Source organism: Hylaeus anthracinus, unplaced genomic scaffold (genome assembly GCF_026225885.1).
Source record: "Hylaeus anthracinus isolate JK02 unplaced genomic scaffold, UHH_iyHylAnth1.0_haploid 11989, whole genome shotgun sequence".
In the NCBI taxonomy this organism is placed as follows: Eukaryota; Metazoa; Arthropoda; class Insecta; order Hymenoptera; family Colletidae; genus Hylaeus; species Hylaeus anthracinus.
In genome coordinates, this window is record NW_026534337.1 from 1,782,529 (window position 1) to 1,798,356 (window position 15,828).

The 15,828-nt window shown below is 31.8% G+C and overlaps 3 protein-coding genes across 12 annotated transcripts; 1 reads left to right on the forward strand and 2 right to left on the reverse strand.

Annotated features, from left to right (window-relative positions):
• Positions 1–547: 547 nt before the first annotated feature.
• Positions 548–6,512, forward strand: LOC128888061 (E3 ubiquitin-protein ligase CHIP). Of its 5 annotated transcripts, none has more exons than XM_054144683.1 (5): positions 548–684; positions 983–1,099; positions 1,158–1,356; positions 5,452–5,789; positions 5,885–6,512. In XM_054144683.1, exons 2-5 carry the CDS (start codon positions 983–985, stop codon positions 6,125–6,127), a joined length of 897 nt encoding a protein of 298 aa, XP_054000658.1. In that variant the 5' UTR covers positions 548–684; the 3' UTR covers positions 6,128–6,512. The 5 variants fall into 5 exon arrangements, with proteins under 5 accessions (XP_054000658.1, XP_054000657.1, XP_054000655.1 ...); XM_054144682.1 differs by having other exon boundaries at positions 561–717; positions 947–1,099; XM_054144680.1 differs by having other exon boundaries at positions 575–717; positions 909–1,099.
• LOC128888006 (GPI inositol-deacylase) lies at positions 6,501–11,072 on the reverse strand. 2 transcript variants are annotated; one of them, XM_054144583.1, is made up of 10 exons: positions 10,600–11,072; positions 9,975–10,128; positions 9,792–9,902; positions 9,561–9,664; positions 9,055–9,498; positions 8,706–8,959; positions 8,186–8,611; positions 7,733–8,119; positions 7,292–7,666; positions 6,501–7,099 (listed from the first exon to the last, which is right to left on the reverse strand). In XM_054144583.1, exons 1-10 carry the CDS (start codon positions 10,753–10,755, stop codon positions 6,820–6,822), a joined length of 2,691 nt encoding a protein of 896 aa, XP_054000558.1. In that variant the 5' UTR covers positions 10,756–11,072; the 3' UTR covers positions 6,501–6,819. The 2 variants fall into 2 exon arrangements, with proteins under 2 accessions (XP_054000558.1, XP_054000559.1); XM_054144584.1 differs by lacking the exon at positions 10,600–11,072 and having other exon boundaries at positions 9,792–9,898; positions 9,975–10,112.
• A 1,162-nt stretch (positions 11,073–12,234) lies between these two features.
• LOC128888072 (peptidyl-prolyl cis-trans isomerase 5) lies at positions 12,235–15,788 on the reverse strand. 5 transcript variants are annotated; one of them, XM_054144696.1, is made up of 5 exons: positions 15,150–15,282; positions 14,500–14,573; positions 13,958–14,165; positions 13,638–13,822; positions 12,235–12,447 (listed from the first exon to the last, which is right to left on the reverse strand). In XM_054144696.1, exons 1-5 carry the CDS (start codon positions 15,265–15,267, stop codon positions 12,403–12,405), a joined length of 630 nt encoding a protein of 209 aa, XP_054000671.1. In that variant the 5' UTR covers positions 15,268–15,282; the 3' UTR covers positions 12,235–12,402. The 5 variants fall into 5 exon arrangements, with proteins under 5 accessions (XP_054000671.1, XP_054000673.1, XP_054000669.1 ...); XM_054144698.1 differs by lacking the exons at positions 12,235–12,447; positions 15,150–15,282 and adding exons at positions 12,912–13,571; positions 15,770–15,788; XM_054144694.1 differs by lacking the exon at positions 12,235–12,447 and adding an exon at positions 12,912–13,571.
• Between the last annotated feature and the right edge of the window lie 40 nt (positions 15,789–15,828).

Genomic DNA, 15,828 nt, shown 5'->3' on the forward strand with positions numbered 1-15,828 from the left:
GTTTGGGAGGTGATTTGAAACAACTTTTTCCTTAGCGAAAATGTTGTCCGGGCTTCGTTGAGGAGATACTAAGCGAAAACCCTGACCAATCAGAGCGCGAGTATGCCGGTTAAGCGTAGGCTACGCTTGAGTCGAGCGCTCATACGCTACCGCTGCCGCTCCACCGGCATACTTGTGCTCTGATTGGTCAGTGTTTTCCGTTAATATCTCTTCAACGAAGCCTCGGACAACATTTTCGCTAAGGAAAAAGTTCTTTCAATGTGTTACAACATTTTTGGGACACCCTGTATATAAAATAAAATTCTGTCTTACATACTGCCAACTGTAGTTTTTGGTAGAAAAATATATGTAAGAAAACGGAAAATAATTTTTTTTAATTAAAACTCAATTATATGAAATTGTGTAGCATACGAAGATTTAGATGAAAATTAGAAAATATTACGCACTGAATATTTATCAAAATATTTTTGTTCGAAACATTTCTTGAGGACGCAGCTTTACCCCAAACGCAGCTTCCTTCAGCTTTGTTTATGTACTTCCTTGTCTCACTTTAGTCCAAATTTGGTCAATGAGTGCAAAGTGTATAAGGAAAGTGGAATATATATTTATTTAAGGTTATATGATACCATTTTATTGGTTGATTTTTTAACGATTTAACCGATTTTTTCCTGCGAGAAGAAATAAGTGCGTCAATTCACGAAAATTCCTACAGTCAGTGTAAGAAGTATTCGTACAGCAACCAATTTAAAATAGAAACTAATAAGAATAGAAATAAGAGATTAACATTAAAAATAATAAACTTTGATTTACGCAAAATCTACTCTAAAAATATGTAGGAATGTTGGGTAATTATTTCTTTCCCTAAAATGTATTAATGAAATAAATATGTGAAGTTTTATTTTGAATAGGTTCCTGTACGAATACTTATTACACTAACTGTATGTAGGAAAGTAATCACCGCAACAGTAAATTTGTTGTCAAGATGAGTAAGATGTACACAACCGCCAACCACTCCGACAAAGAGTTAAAGGAGCAAGGAAATCGTCTTTTCAATCTGCACAAATACGAGGATGCTGCGTACTGCTACACCAAAGCAATTGTGAGTGTCACTACGAATCTATGCAGGCAAGTTACGACACTGCATCTCATTCCTGCAGATTAAAAATCCATCCCAAGCGTTATACTTTACGAACCGGGCGTTGTGTCATTTAAAATTGAAACGATGGGAATCATCCTGTCAAGACTGCAGACGTGCTCTTGATATTGATCCATGTTTGGTAAAAGGTCATTTTTTTTTGGGTCTTGCACTTCTGGAATTGGAACTCTTTGATGAAGCTGTTAAACATTTACAAAGAGGTACACACCTACATTTTTATTCCGAAATTCTACTCTTATTTCAATCCCTGCATAGGATATTAAAATATAACAGTGTTTGGATCAATCCTGATCTTTTCTAAAATATTTCTTCTGCATGTTTTGTGCTAAGCTTTGGTGCTAGTAAACTTTCTTTCTTTAAACAAGTGAATGAATGTCAGAAATATTGTAACGTTTACTCAACGTTTAGGCAATATATGCAAAGAATGTTATTTTTCCATACTGTGTATCTAGTTAATACACTAGGCTGGATTTTAGTAATGGTGTTCATGAATTTTTACTATGCCATCTCCTAAAATGGATCTAATTAAAAGCATATACAGTCCAACCTCCGTGACTTGAACCTCAAGGGAAGAGCTAATATCTTTGAGCTATGGAGATTTAGTTTTATCAAAGTTTTTAATAAGAGAGAATTAATTAAAGAAAATTTGTCATATTGAGACTTCGTACCGGCTTCGTTAAGGATTAATATTTTTTTACTTATAAGAGCTCAACAAACAAAGAAATATTCAATTCTTGGAAATAAATTACAAATTGCATATGTATACATACTAGGCATGTGTGGGCCGCCCGACATTCGGGCTCGAGTCGGGCTAAGATAAGGTCGAGCGGGCTTGAGCGGGTCCCCGAAGTCATGCGAAGTCTCGAGCTGCTCGACTGCCTCGCCAGGCTCGTAACTCGTAACTCGTTCGGACGAGTTCGTAAAAGATTGTAGTTCGGATGAGTTGCTGCCGATACTCGATGAATGTCGTTAAGGCGATTGAGTTGTGGTGTAAAGTGTAAAGTTATTAGAATGAATAAAAAGTTCTTTCATTTTTTAAGTTGTTTCAGATTATGCAATATTTTGAAGTCGTTACAATTACTTTGTATGCAAGTGTTATGTATCATTTTTAACCGACTTCGAAAAGGAGGAGGTTACTCAATTCGACATGTATATTTTTTTTTTCTAATGTCTGTTCACCGATTACGCCGAGATGGCTTGACCAATCGGAATGAATCCTGTTGCATCTTGTAGTGCATGCCCCCCCGATGGTCCCATTATCACGACTTTTTGCGATTTGTCATTTTTTACCCGTCTTTTTACCAAAAAACCGTGATTTTTAGGTATGCTTGCCGATTACGTCGAAATGGCTTGAGGAATCGGAGTGAAACCTCTTGCATCTTGTCGAATATTTCTTCCAGTTGGTCGCGTAAAAGAAACATTTTGTGATTTGTAATTTTTTAGCCGTTTTTTTTAAAAAACAGAAAAATTTTGTCTTGCTTCTTACTCCGAGACGGATGGACCAATCAGATTGAAACTTCTTGCATCTAGAAGAGCATTTGCCATTTGGTCCCATAACAAAACATTTGTCCTTAGTTTGTTTTTTACCACTTTATATCACTTTTTGCATTTATATCGCAAAGAGCGTACTATTCCACGGATGTTTGGCCTGAAATCGATGAAATCCCTTACATTTTGCTGCCGTACAGGTTTTCGCGATGATCACATTTCCAAAAATTTATGAATTTTTTAATTGTTTATAACTATTACTATTGCAAAATTCCTTTTCTTTACTGAAACTCGGCACGGAATTAACCGATCGAGATGGAATTTTCCGCATTTCATGATAGATGAATTCGTGATGTTCCCATTTGCAAAAATGTATGGACACTTCCATTGTTTGAAACCATTGTTGGTGCAAAATTGCTATGCTCTGGTGTAGCTCAATAAGGAATTTACCAAACGCAATCAATCCTTTCACATGTATTCCTAATAATCCCATTTGCAACAATACAGGGTGTCCCAAAAATGTTGGATGTTCTTGAATGGGGTGTTTTGGGGGGCTGATTTGAAACTATTTTTCCTTAGCGAGAATGGTGTTCGAGGCTTCGTTAAGGAGATATTCCAGAAACAAAAACCCCCGACCAATTAGAGCGTGAGTATGCCGGTGGAGCGCCTGCGGTAGCATCGGCTCACGCTCTAATTGGTCGGGGGTTTTTGTTTCTGGAATATCTCCTTAACGAAGCCTCGAACACCATTCTCGCTAAGAAAAAATTGTTTCAAATCGCCCCACTCCCCGGAACCAAATATATATTTCCGTGTACATACTATATACATTAACTATTAATTCCACATAGACAATAAACATGTATACATTGATAGCATTCAATATTGCCGCCTCTACTAAAAGCTAACCCAAACCGGAATTAAAAATTTTTTACATCTGCGCCGCCTCCGAAAAATGTGCATTGCATTTAATATAATGATATTGAATGGTTTAACCAAATTCATCAAACGACGGTGAATAACAATGAAGTTTAAATAGAAATTATTTCATGCTTTTCACTGCACCTTTTTCGAAGTCGGTTAAATTTTTTTTCAAAAAATTATTTTATGTAGCTTTTGAAAATCTCTTTCATATTTAATTATTAGTAACATTAATTTATTGATGGTTTAATTTTTTTTGTTTTAATAAAATAATTTAAAATGTTGAGAGTTACGAGCCGGGCGAGGCAGTTGAGCAGCTCGAGTCTTATCGGGCCCGGGCCGCCCGACACGCCCAGGCCGCTCGAGACTTCGCATGTCTCGAGGACCCGCTCGAGCACGCTCGACCTTATCTTAGCCCGATCGATCGAGCGGGGCCCGATACTCGGGTCGGACTTGCACACTCCTAATACATACATAATATAATATGTAACGAGTACATACATATAAACATAATCATAAATCATGTTAGGTTATTACTCGTTATTATTTCAAAAATTTTATTCTACGTTAATGTGTTAATTGGAACTAATGCTGAGAATACATTTTCTTCAATATTTCTTACATCTTTGTATGAAAGTTTGTAGAACATTCCAATGGCTAATATGTAAGTTTCAACTACTAGAAACATGGATAATAAAAGTTTAACTTACAGAGGTCAGGCAACTTTAAATTCAAGTTGCAAAGGTAAAATAATGCACCTAAATGTATGACAAATAATTTGAGTTAAATAATAAAGTTAGATTACATTTCGATCTGTAAAGATTTCCACAGATGAGTGGAAGGGAATAAACCAAATTGTAATGCTATAGAGGTTCAAGTTTCATGAGTTTTGACCAAGGTTTGACTCTCTAAACAAACTGATCACTGATAAACAATTTGTAGGAAATAACAATCAATCTTTAATTCTTCTTGGCCATCTGACAGTTGCTCTATACTTCATCAAGGAGATCACCACATTTATACAATTATAACTATTATAACATTTATAATTCCATCAATTAGATAAATAAAACCTTTTTTAAACAATTTAATATGCTATTTGAGTTCTAAAGTATTATCATTATAATTATTTGTATCTCCTATGAAATTACTAGTGAAGCAAACTTTATTTATCGACTTTGTCTCATTCAGATATTGTAATATGACATTTTTTAACCAGAATTCATATACAATGTGTAATAAAATAGTTTTAGTGAATACAAATACATTTTCTCTTTCTTGCATTTTGCTAGAAAATGCAATCTTTCAATATATGATCATTTTGTTCTTGTTCTTATACAAACAAATGTCATTTAGAGTATTTAATTGATTTAACAGTTAAAGTCAAACATAGATCAAAATAGATCCAGACACTGAAAAACATCTAATGTAATCTAGTTGTTTTGAGGGAATTTAGTTGTTGACAAGTGATTCATCATTGTCTCATTATTTTTATAAAATGATTGTACATTTTATTAACAATTTTGTTTAATATATTTTTTGTATGTCGTGAATCTAATATTAATGATACTACTAAAATAAATATTACAAATTGAAAATCACAATAATTTATTATATTTTCTGAAGAGGGGTGGGAACTACATTACATGCATACTAATATAATTAGTTTCATAGTGCACCGAATTTATGTAAGTTTATTGTTTTTTAAAAATAGTTTACATTCTATTGTTAAAAATTGCTTTTTGTTTTATATTATTCTACAATAGCAATATTATTAGAATGTAGCTATATGGAAATATTTTGTGAATATTCTTTTTTATGGTATTCATGGTTTTTACGAATCTGAAACTTGTCCTTCATGTGATTACTGACTTCAAACAACGGCATAGCTGTGGATTTGGCAAAGGAGCAAAAACTAAATTATGGAGATGATATGACCAGTATTTTAAGACAAGCACGGAAACGTCGATTTCAATTAAGGGAAGAACAAAGAATTGCCCAAGATATTGAACTACAATCATACTTGAATCAATTGATAGTAGAAGATGCCGAACGAAGCTTAGCTGCTTTGAAAGAACAGGAAACAACAAAAGATACAAGTGATAAAACTGAAGGAGAAACAATATCTGGAGAATTTACAAGACAAAAGGAAGATATAGAAGAAAAAAGAGATACATGTATGGCTCGCCTTAATGATTTGTTTGCAAAAGTTGATGAAAGAAGAAGGGTGAGTTTATATTTTTTAATTCATATTAAATTATTTAATCAGATATAAATAAAAATAATTGTTAAATTTGTGATTTCTATGAATGCATTGAGTAGAAGAGAGAAGTACCCGATTATTTATGTGGAAAAATCAGTTTTGAGATTTTGCAAGAACCTGTAATTACACCAAGTGGAATTACATATGAACGGAAAGACATTGAAGAACATTTGCAAAGGGTAGGACACTTTGACCCAGTTACTAGAGTACGCTTAACTCAAGATCAGCTGATCCCTAACTTAGCAATGAAAGAAGTAGTAGACACGTTCCTTCAAGAAAATGAGTGGGCATTACATTATTAATATATATAGTTAGATTACTGCCATATTTGTATGATAAATAGCTATCTTATGATTATTTCTGGGTCCTATTAAATTACACAAAAATACGTATCATTACATTATGAATAGTAAATAGATAATGCATTTGTATAAAATTCAAGTCAAACTTTTGTTACTTTAAGTTAGTGTATTCAATTCATTATTATCATAAAGTTTATTAAGAATATTAAGTAAATAAAAAAATTTACTTTATAAGCGTTCTCTTAAATCTTAAATGTCTATGTATTAAAGGTAAAAAAACAGCACAGTACCCTTAAATAGGTTATTAGGTGATATGTGTCATATATGCTACAATTGTATATCTTTCTTTCTCATAAATAATAAATAAAGTGTGTCATATATATTATTCTTGTATATTTCTTTTTTTGTATATACAAAAGAATTTTTAATTCTTTATACAATTATTCTCATTTAGAAAATGATAATATTAATTTGTGATAAAGAAAGTATAACTTAATTTAGATGTTTTAAAATGTTTACTTGTGTTAGTACACCTATCATACAATCTTATTTCTTGTTACGTCTAGTTTCATTTTTCAAAAATCAATTATTCTTGTACAAACAACATGTATTATACACAATGTATAAACACAACATCAATATGCAATATACATAGGCTTCATGTGTTTGAGATTTGTTTAATAAATTTGTCTTCAGTGAGCTATATTTGATGGAATAATGAAATTTAATGTAATCAGACTAGTAATTCCAGCGACGATAGGTGGGATATAATATTGATAAAAGGTTGGGCGCGTTGCAGCTCCCATTAAAAGTACAATCCAACCTAAGAAATATAATGCGCTAGCCAATACTCGTGATCGAATTCCAAGATAATTAGGAGGAATTTGTAACCATCCGGATGTACTGCATGCTACTAAAACTATCCAGCTTTGATATAATAAAGGATCTTCAGTAGAAAGTCTCATATCATAACTGAAACAAATATAAAACAAATCTAATATGATAAATAATCAAGCACGTATTTCTGTTCTCAACAAATTAGAATGACAATGTGAAAACAAGTTGTTAATAATCTTGAATAATTATACCGACATTCTTCACGCTAAAATAACATGAATTTTATTATTAATAATTAGAATTTTTAATGTACAAATGAATACAAACCTGAAATTCTTCGCCCAAACAAGTACAGATGGTATAGCTGGAATAGCAGTAAAACACCAAAGAAAAAACAGAATAAGATGATTGAATATTTTTTGTCTTGTATTTTCATGTTCTTTAGGGTCTTTTATACTTTTAAATCGTCCCATCCAGTTAAAATGTTGTAATGAAGCCATTAACAATTCTTCCAAATAGTCTTCATATATTCTTGTTAAATTTAAAAAGTATAGAAAAACTGAAATTAACATAGCTAAAGCTCCACAAGTTGCAGGAATTAAAGATAAAACAAGAATAGCGGTAATAAGTGGCAACTGATTTAATCCTCCAAGTAGCCAATCTGACCATGTTGTTGAAAAGGCTATTGCGCGTGCTAGAAACCTAATAAAAAATTGATTAATCCCATTTTAATTAATATAGTTCAGGTATATAATTAAATATTTTTACCTAACAGCAATACTGTGTGCTACTGAACCAAGAAATATAATGGTACAGCATAGTCCAATGGCAAATACACAAAGAATTGCCAAAGCAATTAAACATTCGAACATTAGGCCATAATAATATGATAAAAATATTGTCACCAGTAGTATTGGTATTTGTTCATGATTGTGATCGATTCGTATCGATAAAAATATTAAAAGTAAACTAACAATCGTTGTATATAGAAGATACCAGCGATCTCTTACGATAATAGAAATTTTATCTATGATACCACTTTCATGAATGGTAATTGTATAGGAACATACAGGATCAAAAGTTATCCTTAAACTTGGAAAAACGTCGGAATATTTATATTTGGTTTGAAGTTTCATTGTTTTTGGACCATTATCCCTAAAATATTAATCATTTTATTTAGCATTTTGTAACTTTAAAATTTGTATCCCGCAATATACTTACACATCTGTAAAAAACTGAATTTGCGTAATGCCAATACTCCATGGTTCAGATAGTTCAACAACTGTTTGATATTTTGGATCTATACATTCAGATGCTTTAAGTTCAACTGTTATAGCATTTATAGGATTATCAAAAGTAATATAATATCTGATATGTCCAATATCAGATTTTTTTGCTTGCTGTTTTACATAAAAATTGTTCAACAGAGGTACACTGCCCATAATGGGTATAAGTCTTGTATCGTAAGAATACATATCGATGTTTACTGCAACATACTTTTCAAAATTATCTGGAGTAATTCTTACTATAATATGTGTTACACCAGGATACTTTATTTCCTGTAGATTTAAGTCAACAGTTTTTCTTAAACGGTGTAAAGGATCTGGCAACATTCTCGTTCTATTCGTCAAGTTCCAGCCCCAGTTACTAATAAACACAGTTAATTGTGAAAGAATATTGTAATAACAACACAATGGCTTGAATATTTTACAAAAAAAAAAGAGAAAACAAGGATTATTACCAAACTCTGGATTGTTCTTGTATGATAGATGCTGTGCATGCAAACAACCAATCTTTCGATTCTAAGTTCACAGTGTCAATAGTTAAATGATCTTTTTGTCCATTAAATCTAATCATGAGATAAATAGGGGATGTCCTTTTAGATAAATTTTTATTATTCCATGTATAATGTCTTCGAATATCTTCTATCCACTCACCACCAGGTTCAAATTCTACTATCTCTTTGTGATGATATAATCTCTTTCCAGAAGAACGCTGTAAAATTAATAATGTTAGGAATATTGTATTGCTATTGTATAACACATATATCTAATATATAATATAGTTTCTTAGTTAATATAGTTTCTTACATGATAAAGATGATACGATAAAGCCTGCATTCTCTCATCAATTTTGGAAGAAATTTTAGGAGACTTTTGAGAAATACTAACAGAGTCAAATAATAAACGCACAATAGAGAACACTAATTGTTTGCACCAGAGTATACTTAAATGATCTGTAGATTTCCAGACATCTGGTATACTGGTAGAAAGGATATTAATATCAGATGTAGAGTCTACAATTTGTGTTGAGGTCACCAGTGTATCTCGTGGTCCACCTCCTATTGATATCATAGTTGTTCCAGCATCCTTAATTTGACTTAAACGTCTTTCCAAGTTATAATAATAACTAGCAAAAGTACTATCTAGTACTAACGAAGGTGTATGAGGAGTAGCCAAAGTAAGAATAATACTTGCAACACTAGCATTTATATTTGGTGTTAATAAGACAGAACCTTTAGCTATAATACCTCCCTAAAAGGACAGAGTACATCTTAATGTCATCATTATAATAGGAACACTATCTCTATACTTACTACTGAATGTCCAATAAGTACAATATTCTCTATGTTGGATTTGTACAAACTTAAAATTTTTTGTATACAATACGAAACATACAAAGTTTCTTCCATTAGTACACCTTGGATTAATAAATAAATTAATAATTAATACTCAAATGTTATTAAATCTATTGTAAAGAAATTATTACTTAATATAATTAACAAATACTTAAACTACTCAAAATATATGCCTGCTATAATTTATACCTCCATATAAGCCAGAATAATCTTTTCCTAATGACACGGTGAAATAGTCAAAATGAAATGGAGTCCTATCTTTTAAACTCTTTCTTAAACTCACAGATGCAAGAGACCTAACTAAAAAAAAGATATATTAAAAATAAGTTACATCTAAGATACAAATGATACTACAAATGAATTATAAAAAACCTTGTTCATGAGATCCAGCATTTCCTGGAATGAAAAGTATCGGTATTCCAGTGAAATACATTCGTCTAAGTTTTTCTGTAATAAAACCTTCTCCATACGCATATAATCCATATCTAGGATATTGTTCTTCTATTTCATTATCCAAGGATACTCTCTAATATTAATAATAAATTTTATAAATTATATGAATGCATAGTACAATACAAGTAGTAAAGTCACAATCTTTATAACATAAAAGTATGAATAATGATATAGATAATTATAATTAGTGGTTTTTTAACTATTTTCTTAAGTTCAAGTTAATCAATTAACAGTAACAAAAAAATTAGTAAATTATTTTGAATTAAGTTTAGTGTATAAAGTGTACACAATTTTTGTTCATTTCCGAAACCAATTACTATTATTGTCAATGAAGATATTATTAATGGTGTTTTTTTTAATAATATTTATGACAGTTCAAATTATTGATTTGTTCCGGATATAATCATTTTCAAACGGTGTTATATAATTAGTACAGTTCGTATAACAATTGAGAGGAATCTAACTACGAAGAGAGTTAAAATAAAATAAGATAATATTTATTAATATTTTTAATTACAAAAAATTTCATATTATGTTTACCTACCACATACTGTGGATATTCAAACATATATGTCATGTCGCAAGTATTTTCTTCAAAATCCGTAACATAACGAGCAGCTCCAAGTATGTACAGTAAAAAGAGTAACATCAAAAATAAAAAAGATGTACCATAAATTACTACAGAACGAATTTGAATCATGTTTCTGAATGTTAAAGCTTCAATATCAGATCTTACACTGTTATGCAGAATAAGCTAAAATTTAAATAACTTCAACGAGGGAGGCAACTCATTAGTTGAAGTGAATTTGAATAAAATGAGAAAGATGTTATTCTCATTTATTACTTTTGATTTGGAGTAGTTGTATCATGTTGTTGTATAAAACAATAGTGTAATATCAAAAAGAAAAAAATAAGTTAGAGTAATCGACATATTTAAGTTGCATGTTAATGATCACGAATGCACACGAATGATAACGAGGTAGATAGTACACCGCAGTATTGTAGAAGCAGGGCCAGTTTTAACGATATTGGCGCCCCGGCCAAGATTATCGTGGCGTCCCTTCAAGGGTATATACAGGGTGTCCCAAAAATGTTGTAACACCTGGAAAGGGGTGGTTCGGGAGGTGATTTCAAACAACTTTTTCCTTAGCGAAAATATTGTCCGAGGCTTCGTTGAGAAGATATTAACGGAAAACACAGACCAATCAGAGCGCGAGTATACTGGTGGAGCGCCCGCGGTAATGAGCGCGGCCGCTTAGCGCATAGCCTTCGCTACGCACGCTCTGATTGGTCAGTGTTTTCCGATAAACATTTTTGCTAAGGAAAAAGTTGTTTGAAATCACCTCCCGAACCACCCCTTTCCAAGTGTTTGGGACACCCTGTATATCGGTGTATTGGTATACTAGGGATACCGGACTGCGGCGCCCCCAAAAATCTGGCGTCCCGAGCGATTCCCCCCCCCCCCCTCACCGGCCCTGTTCAGATTGCCCTGCACTTAACCGGCAGTCCATCTGTTATTGCAAAATACATATGAATTTTTTGAGACTCTATCACCTATCGCATCCGCCAATAAAAAAATTATTGATACCACGTTACGTCCCCTTCGAAATCAAACGACTCTTATTTGGCACTTTTCTTTTTCTACTACTAAAAATAATCAAATTATTCAGGTGGCCTGTTCTAAATGCCTCACCCTGTATAACGAACATGCATCGAGTAAAATTGATTTGATAATCTGTAATTGAGACAATGAGATTTGTGAGAATGTCATACTAGTGTATAATCAGGGCCGGTTTTAGCAATATTGGCGCTTCTCCAGAGGCTTAAAATTTTTAAGAAAAGAAGACAAGGTAATAATATCAAACGATGAATCTGTAGCTAGATTGTAAAGATTGTTAAAACTACAATATATAACAGCTTTACTAATCTACACCGGACTGCGACGCCCTCAAAAATCTGGCGCCACGGGTGGTTGCCCGACCGCCCCCTAACGTCGGCCCTGTGTATAATACTCATGTAAAAATGCACCTGTTATACAGAGTGTTACACAATGGGGGTAAAATAATTCAAAACTTTAAAAATAGTTTAAAATAAAACATTGACTATTTCGAGGGAGGGATTTTATGATGGTCACCAATCTTCTCTAGGTACACATGTTTTCAAGATTTCAAGGTGGCACTTTTTTTTTTTAATAGAATTAAATATCTTTATTCAAATAAATAGTCATATTGTAGTGTAAATGAGCTTCAGCCCATTCCGTAAAAAATTCATTGATCTACAATACTTTGGTTTTTTAAGGTCATTTAATAGCGTTCGAAATTGACCATTGTTACCTTCAAGACTTCCATTACTGAAGTATTTCAATTCGGTCATAAAGATAACCCGAAGTAACCTGAAATAACCAATGATATGAAATATCATTTTTAATTATATTAGTATTATGCATTGAAACTGTAAATATGATTTTGGTGTTGAAAAAGTCTTAATACAATTATTCAAAATCACGAATTTCATGTTTTGTGAGGTACTGAGTATATTTGCGACGACACCGAAGATACAATTTCTCACTGTATAACAAAGGAAAATTTTAAACGACACTAAATAATTTTGAATAATCTTAAAACGTCAAAGTGTTGTACGTCATTGAATTTGTCTCGAAATGGATTACATGCTCATATAAACAGTTTCATTAAAAAAAAAGGAAATATATATAGAGATTTGTAAAGACATTCCTTTTGAAACACTTTTTTAAATGACTTACAATTCGAGAGATTATTGCATCTAATGAGATACTCTGTATTTTACTCGCATAAAAAGTAAAATCAACAACAGATAAAAGGAAAATAGTAAAATACATTATTTTAAACAAATTATATTTATTTATTACGTTAAAAAATGCGATTATACATATATAAAATTTATTGCGCATTCTGACATAATGTACGTTTTTATTCAAGTTAGAATACAATAACAATGTATGGTAACTTCTCTTTCATACAATTTTGTGTTTTCTTAACTCTGTATGTTCTGTTTTAGGTATATGGATCGTTTTGAATGTCTCGAAGTAGATATTAAAAATAAAGATTTTGTACCGAATCTTCATAAATAATTATAAATAATTGTTCTATTTATTTCAAACATATTTTGAGGAATTATGATATATGAATACTGTCAACAGTATATTAAACAATTATATTGACGTGTATGATGTTTCTACCAATGTTTAGAGTAAAGATTTTAATAGTACATTTTTCCTACTAAATCAAATGTAGAGGCATATAGAATTATGAAATTAATGTATTCAAGTAAGAAAAGTTGTACTTTTAATATGTAGCTATCAAACACAGTTAGTATCAACTTTAAAGAATAAAAATGTAATGCTTAGTCAGTAGCATCTTCCTTAGATACACTGAATGGTTCTGCTACAACTTCTGCTCCACAATCAGCAATTACAACATCCTTTGTTGGTCTATCACGAGTATCGGTACTTACTTTTTCAATTTTTCGTACAACATCCTATAGAATTATTCTTATGTAAAATATGTACAAAATATTATAATATGTCTGAATAATGTAACATACCATTCCCTTGATAATTTTGCCAAAAACAACATGTCTACCATCAAGCCATGGAGTTTGTTTGGCAGTAATAAAGAACTGAGAACCATTAGTGTCTTTTCCAGCATTTGCCATAGATAACCATCCTCCTCCATAGTGCTTCAATTTGAAGTTTTCATCTTCAAAACGAGCTCCATAAATACTATGTCCTAAAAATTAAAAAAAAATATATTTAATATAAAATTATGCAAGACAAACAAATTTTATAAAATGAAGTTAATATTTCATATCGAGTGAAATTGGGTATATCGATTTTATATTCTAAAAAAAAACCACAATCAAACCTCCAGTTCCATCTCCTTTTGTAAAATCTCCTCCTTGAATCATAAACTCACGAATAACTCTATGGAATTTGCTACCCTTATATCCTTCTCCCTGAGGTTTTTTAGCTAATTCTACAAAGTTCTGAACTGTCTTCGGAACAGTCTTTCCAAAAAGTCCAATTTCAATTCTTCCCTCTGGTTTGCCATCAATGCTGATATCAAACCATACCTATGCGCATACATTGATTTATTGCTTTGGAATTTTCTAAATTTATGACAGAGTTCAATTCCTTTTTTTATATATTATTTTTATTTAGAAAATATTAATAAATATACTTGAAATATGTACGTTAACACGTTCAATATGTACGTGTTAAAGACGAATGAAAATATATATTGATGAAAGTTAAAGCGTTTAAAAAAAGCACGAAAATAATATTCTATAAAAGTGTCGCAATTGTTTTCGAAAAATTTATTTTTACCTATTTTATACGAAAACAGATATTCTTTGTTAACGCGTCTGTTACTATTTTCGTATATACCGTTATAGTTGTTTTATTTACCTTGTCTGTCACTTTCGGGCCCTTTTTATCGTCAGCATTAGTACTCGAACTAAAGACCGATAGCACGAAACCCACTAATAAAAGTAATTTCATTATTAATAAAGGGACTTTAATTCAATAGGAGTTTACGGGACAAAGGCTTCTCGCTAAAGCTGGAGTGCGCTCTGTCAGAATTGGTCAGAATGGTCTGAATGGAACACAGTGGAATGTGGATCCCTTGCGCGTGCGCATACATTAGAAATGTGGGATCATTGGATTGGTTACATTCACTTATGCAGTAACGTACACAAAATTCTACTAAGACGGAATCAAAAAAATTTAATAGAAAGTTGAAGCAAGGTATGGTCAAAGAGGGGTATAATTTGTGCATACAGATAAATCTGCTGAGATATCTTTTTAACTCTGTTTTTTATTACAATCTGTTATATTTTTATGCCTATTTAGCCCAGTCATATTAAAAAAATATTCAAAAAATATATTTTTAAAATTTTTGTTTGAATATTAATGTTCTGTCATAAGCCGAAAACGACTCCACATATTTCGATAAAGTATTGTCAAACGTGTAGACATAATTCCAACCTTTTATATCTGATTGTGTCGCGTTAAAGTACAAATATAAATGTTGAAACAAACGAACAAAGTTTTCTCACAAACAAGTTGCTTTTTCCACGAACAGACAGGGCCGGCATTAGTCGGGCAACCGCCCGGGGCTTCAAATTTTTGGGGGCGGCGCAGTCCGATGTTCCTAGTATATATACATATATTCATATACCGATATATAGGGTGTCCCAAAAATGTTGTAACACTTTGAAAGGGGTGCTTCGGGAGGTGATTTGAAACAACTGTTTCCTTAGCGAAAATGTTGTCCGAGACTTCGTTAAGCAGATATTAACAAAAAACCCCGACCAATCAGAGCGCGCTCTGATTGGTCGGGGTTTTCGCACCTCGGACAACATTTTCGCTAAGGAAAAAGTTGTTTCAAATCACCTCCTGAACCACCCCTTTCAAGGTGTTGCAACATTTTTGGGACACCCTGTATAGTTAAATTATACAGAAGCAGTTGTAATAAAACGACCAAATAAGCATTTGTGAGGTCGGAATGTTTTTATCGAAGTAAAAAACAATCACACATGTCAATGTCAAATAAGAAAGGAATTACTATTTTCAGCTTTACTATTTGGTGTTATCAACAAGACAATTTCTTTTATATTTAATGTTAGTGGTTAGTTAAAATTTTATTAGTTACAAGAGACAAAGTAAAATCAGTTACTTGATCATAATCTTATTCCAGTAAAATGAAAGAATCAAATAATTTCACTGATTTATTAC

What these genes read in the sequence shown, in the direction of transcription:
- LOC128888061 (XM_054144683.1), top strand. Translation starts at nt 983, where the DNA reads ATGAGTAAGATGTACACAACCGCCAACCACTCCGACAAAGAGTTAAAG. An exon ending in ACTGCTACACCAAAGCAATT is followed by an intron (nt 1,100 to 1,157) that starts GTGAGTGTCACT and finishes TCATTCCTGCAG; the next exon opens with ATTAAAAATCCATCCCAAGC. An exon ending in TGTTAAACATTTACAAAGAG is followed by an intron (nt 1,357 to 5,451) that starts GTACACACCTAC and finishes ACAACGGCATAG; the next exon opens with CTGTGGATTTGGCAAAGGAG.
- LOC128888072 (XM_054144694.1), bottom strand. Translation starts at nt 15,267, where the DNA reads ATGAATATATGTATATATACTAGGAACATCGGACTGCGCCGCCCCCAA. An exon ending in GTGGAAAAAGCAACTTGTTT is followed by an intron (nt 14,574 to 15,149) that starts GTGAGAAAACTT and finishes TACTTTTATTAG; the next exon opens with TGGGTTTCGTGCTATCGGTC. An exon ending in GCCCGAAAGTGACAGACAAG is followed by an intron (nt 14,166 to 14,499) that starts GTAAATAAAACA and finishes GTATGCGCATAG; the next exon opens with GTATGGTTTGATATCAGCAT.
- LOC128888006 (XM_054144583.1), bottom strand. Translation starts at nt 10,755, where the DNA reads ATGATTCAAATTCGTTCTGTAGTAATTTATGGTACATCTTTTTTATTT. An exon ending in TATCGTATCATCTTTATCAT is followed by an intron (nt 8,960 to 9,054) that starts GTAAGAAACTAT and finishes TTAATTTTACAG; the next exon opens with CGTTCTTCTGGAAAGAGATT. An exon ending in CAAGAACAATCCAGAGTTTG is followed by an intron (nt 8,612 to 8,705) that starts GTAATAATCCTT and finishes TGTGTTTATTAG; the next exon opens with TAACTGGGGCTGGAACTTGA.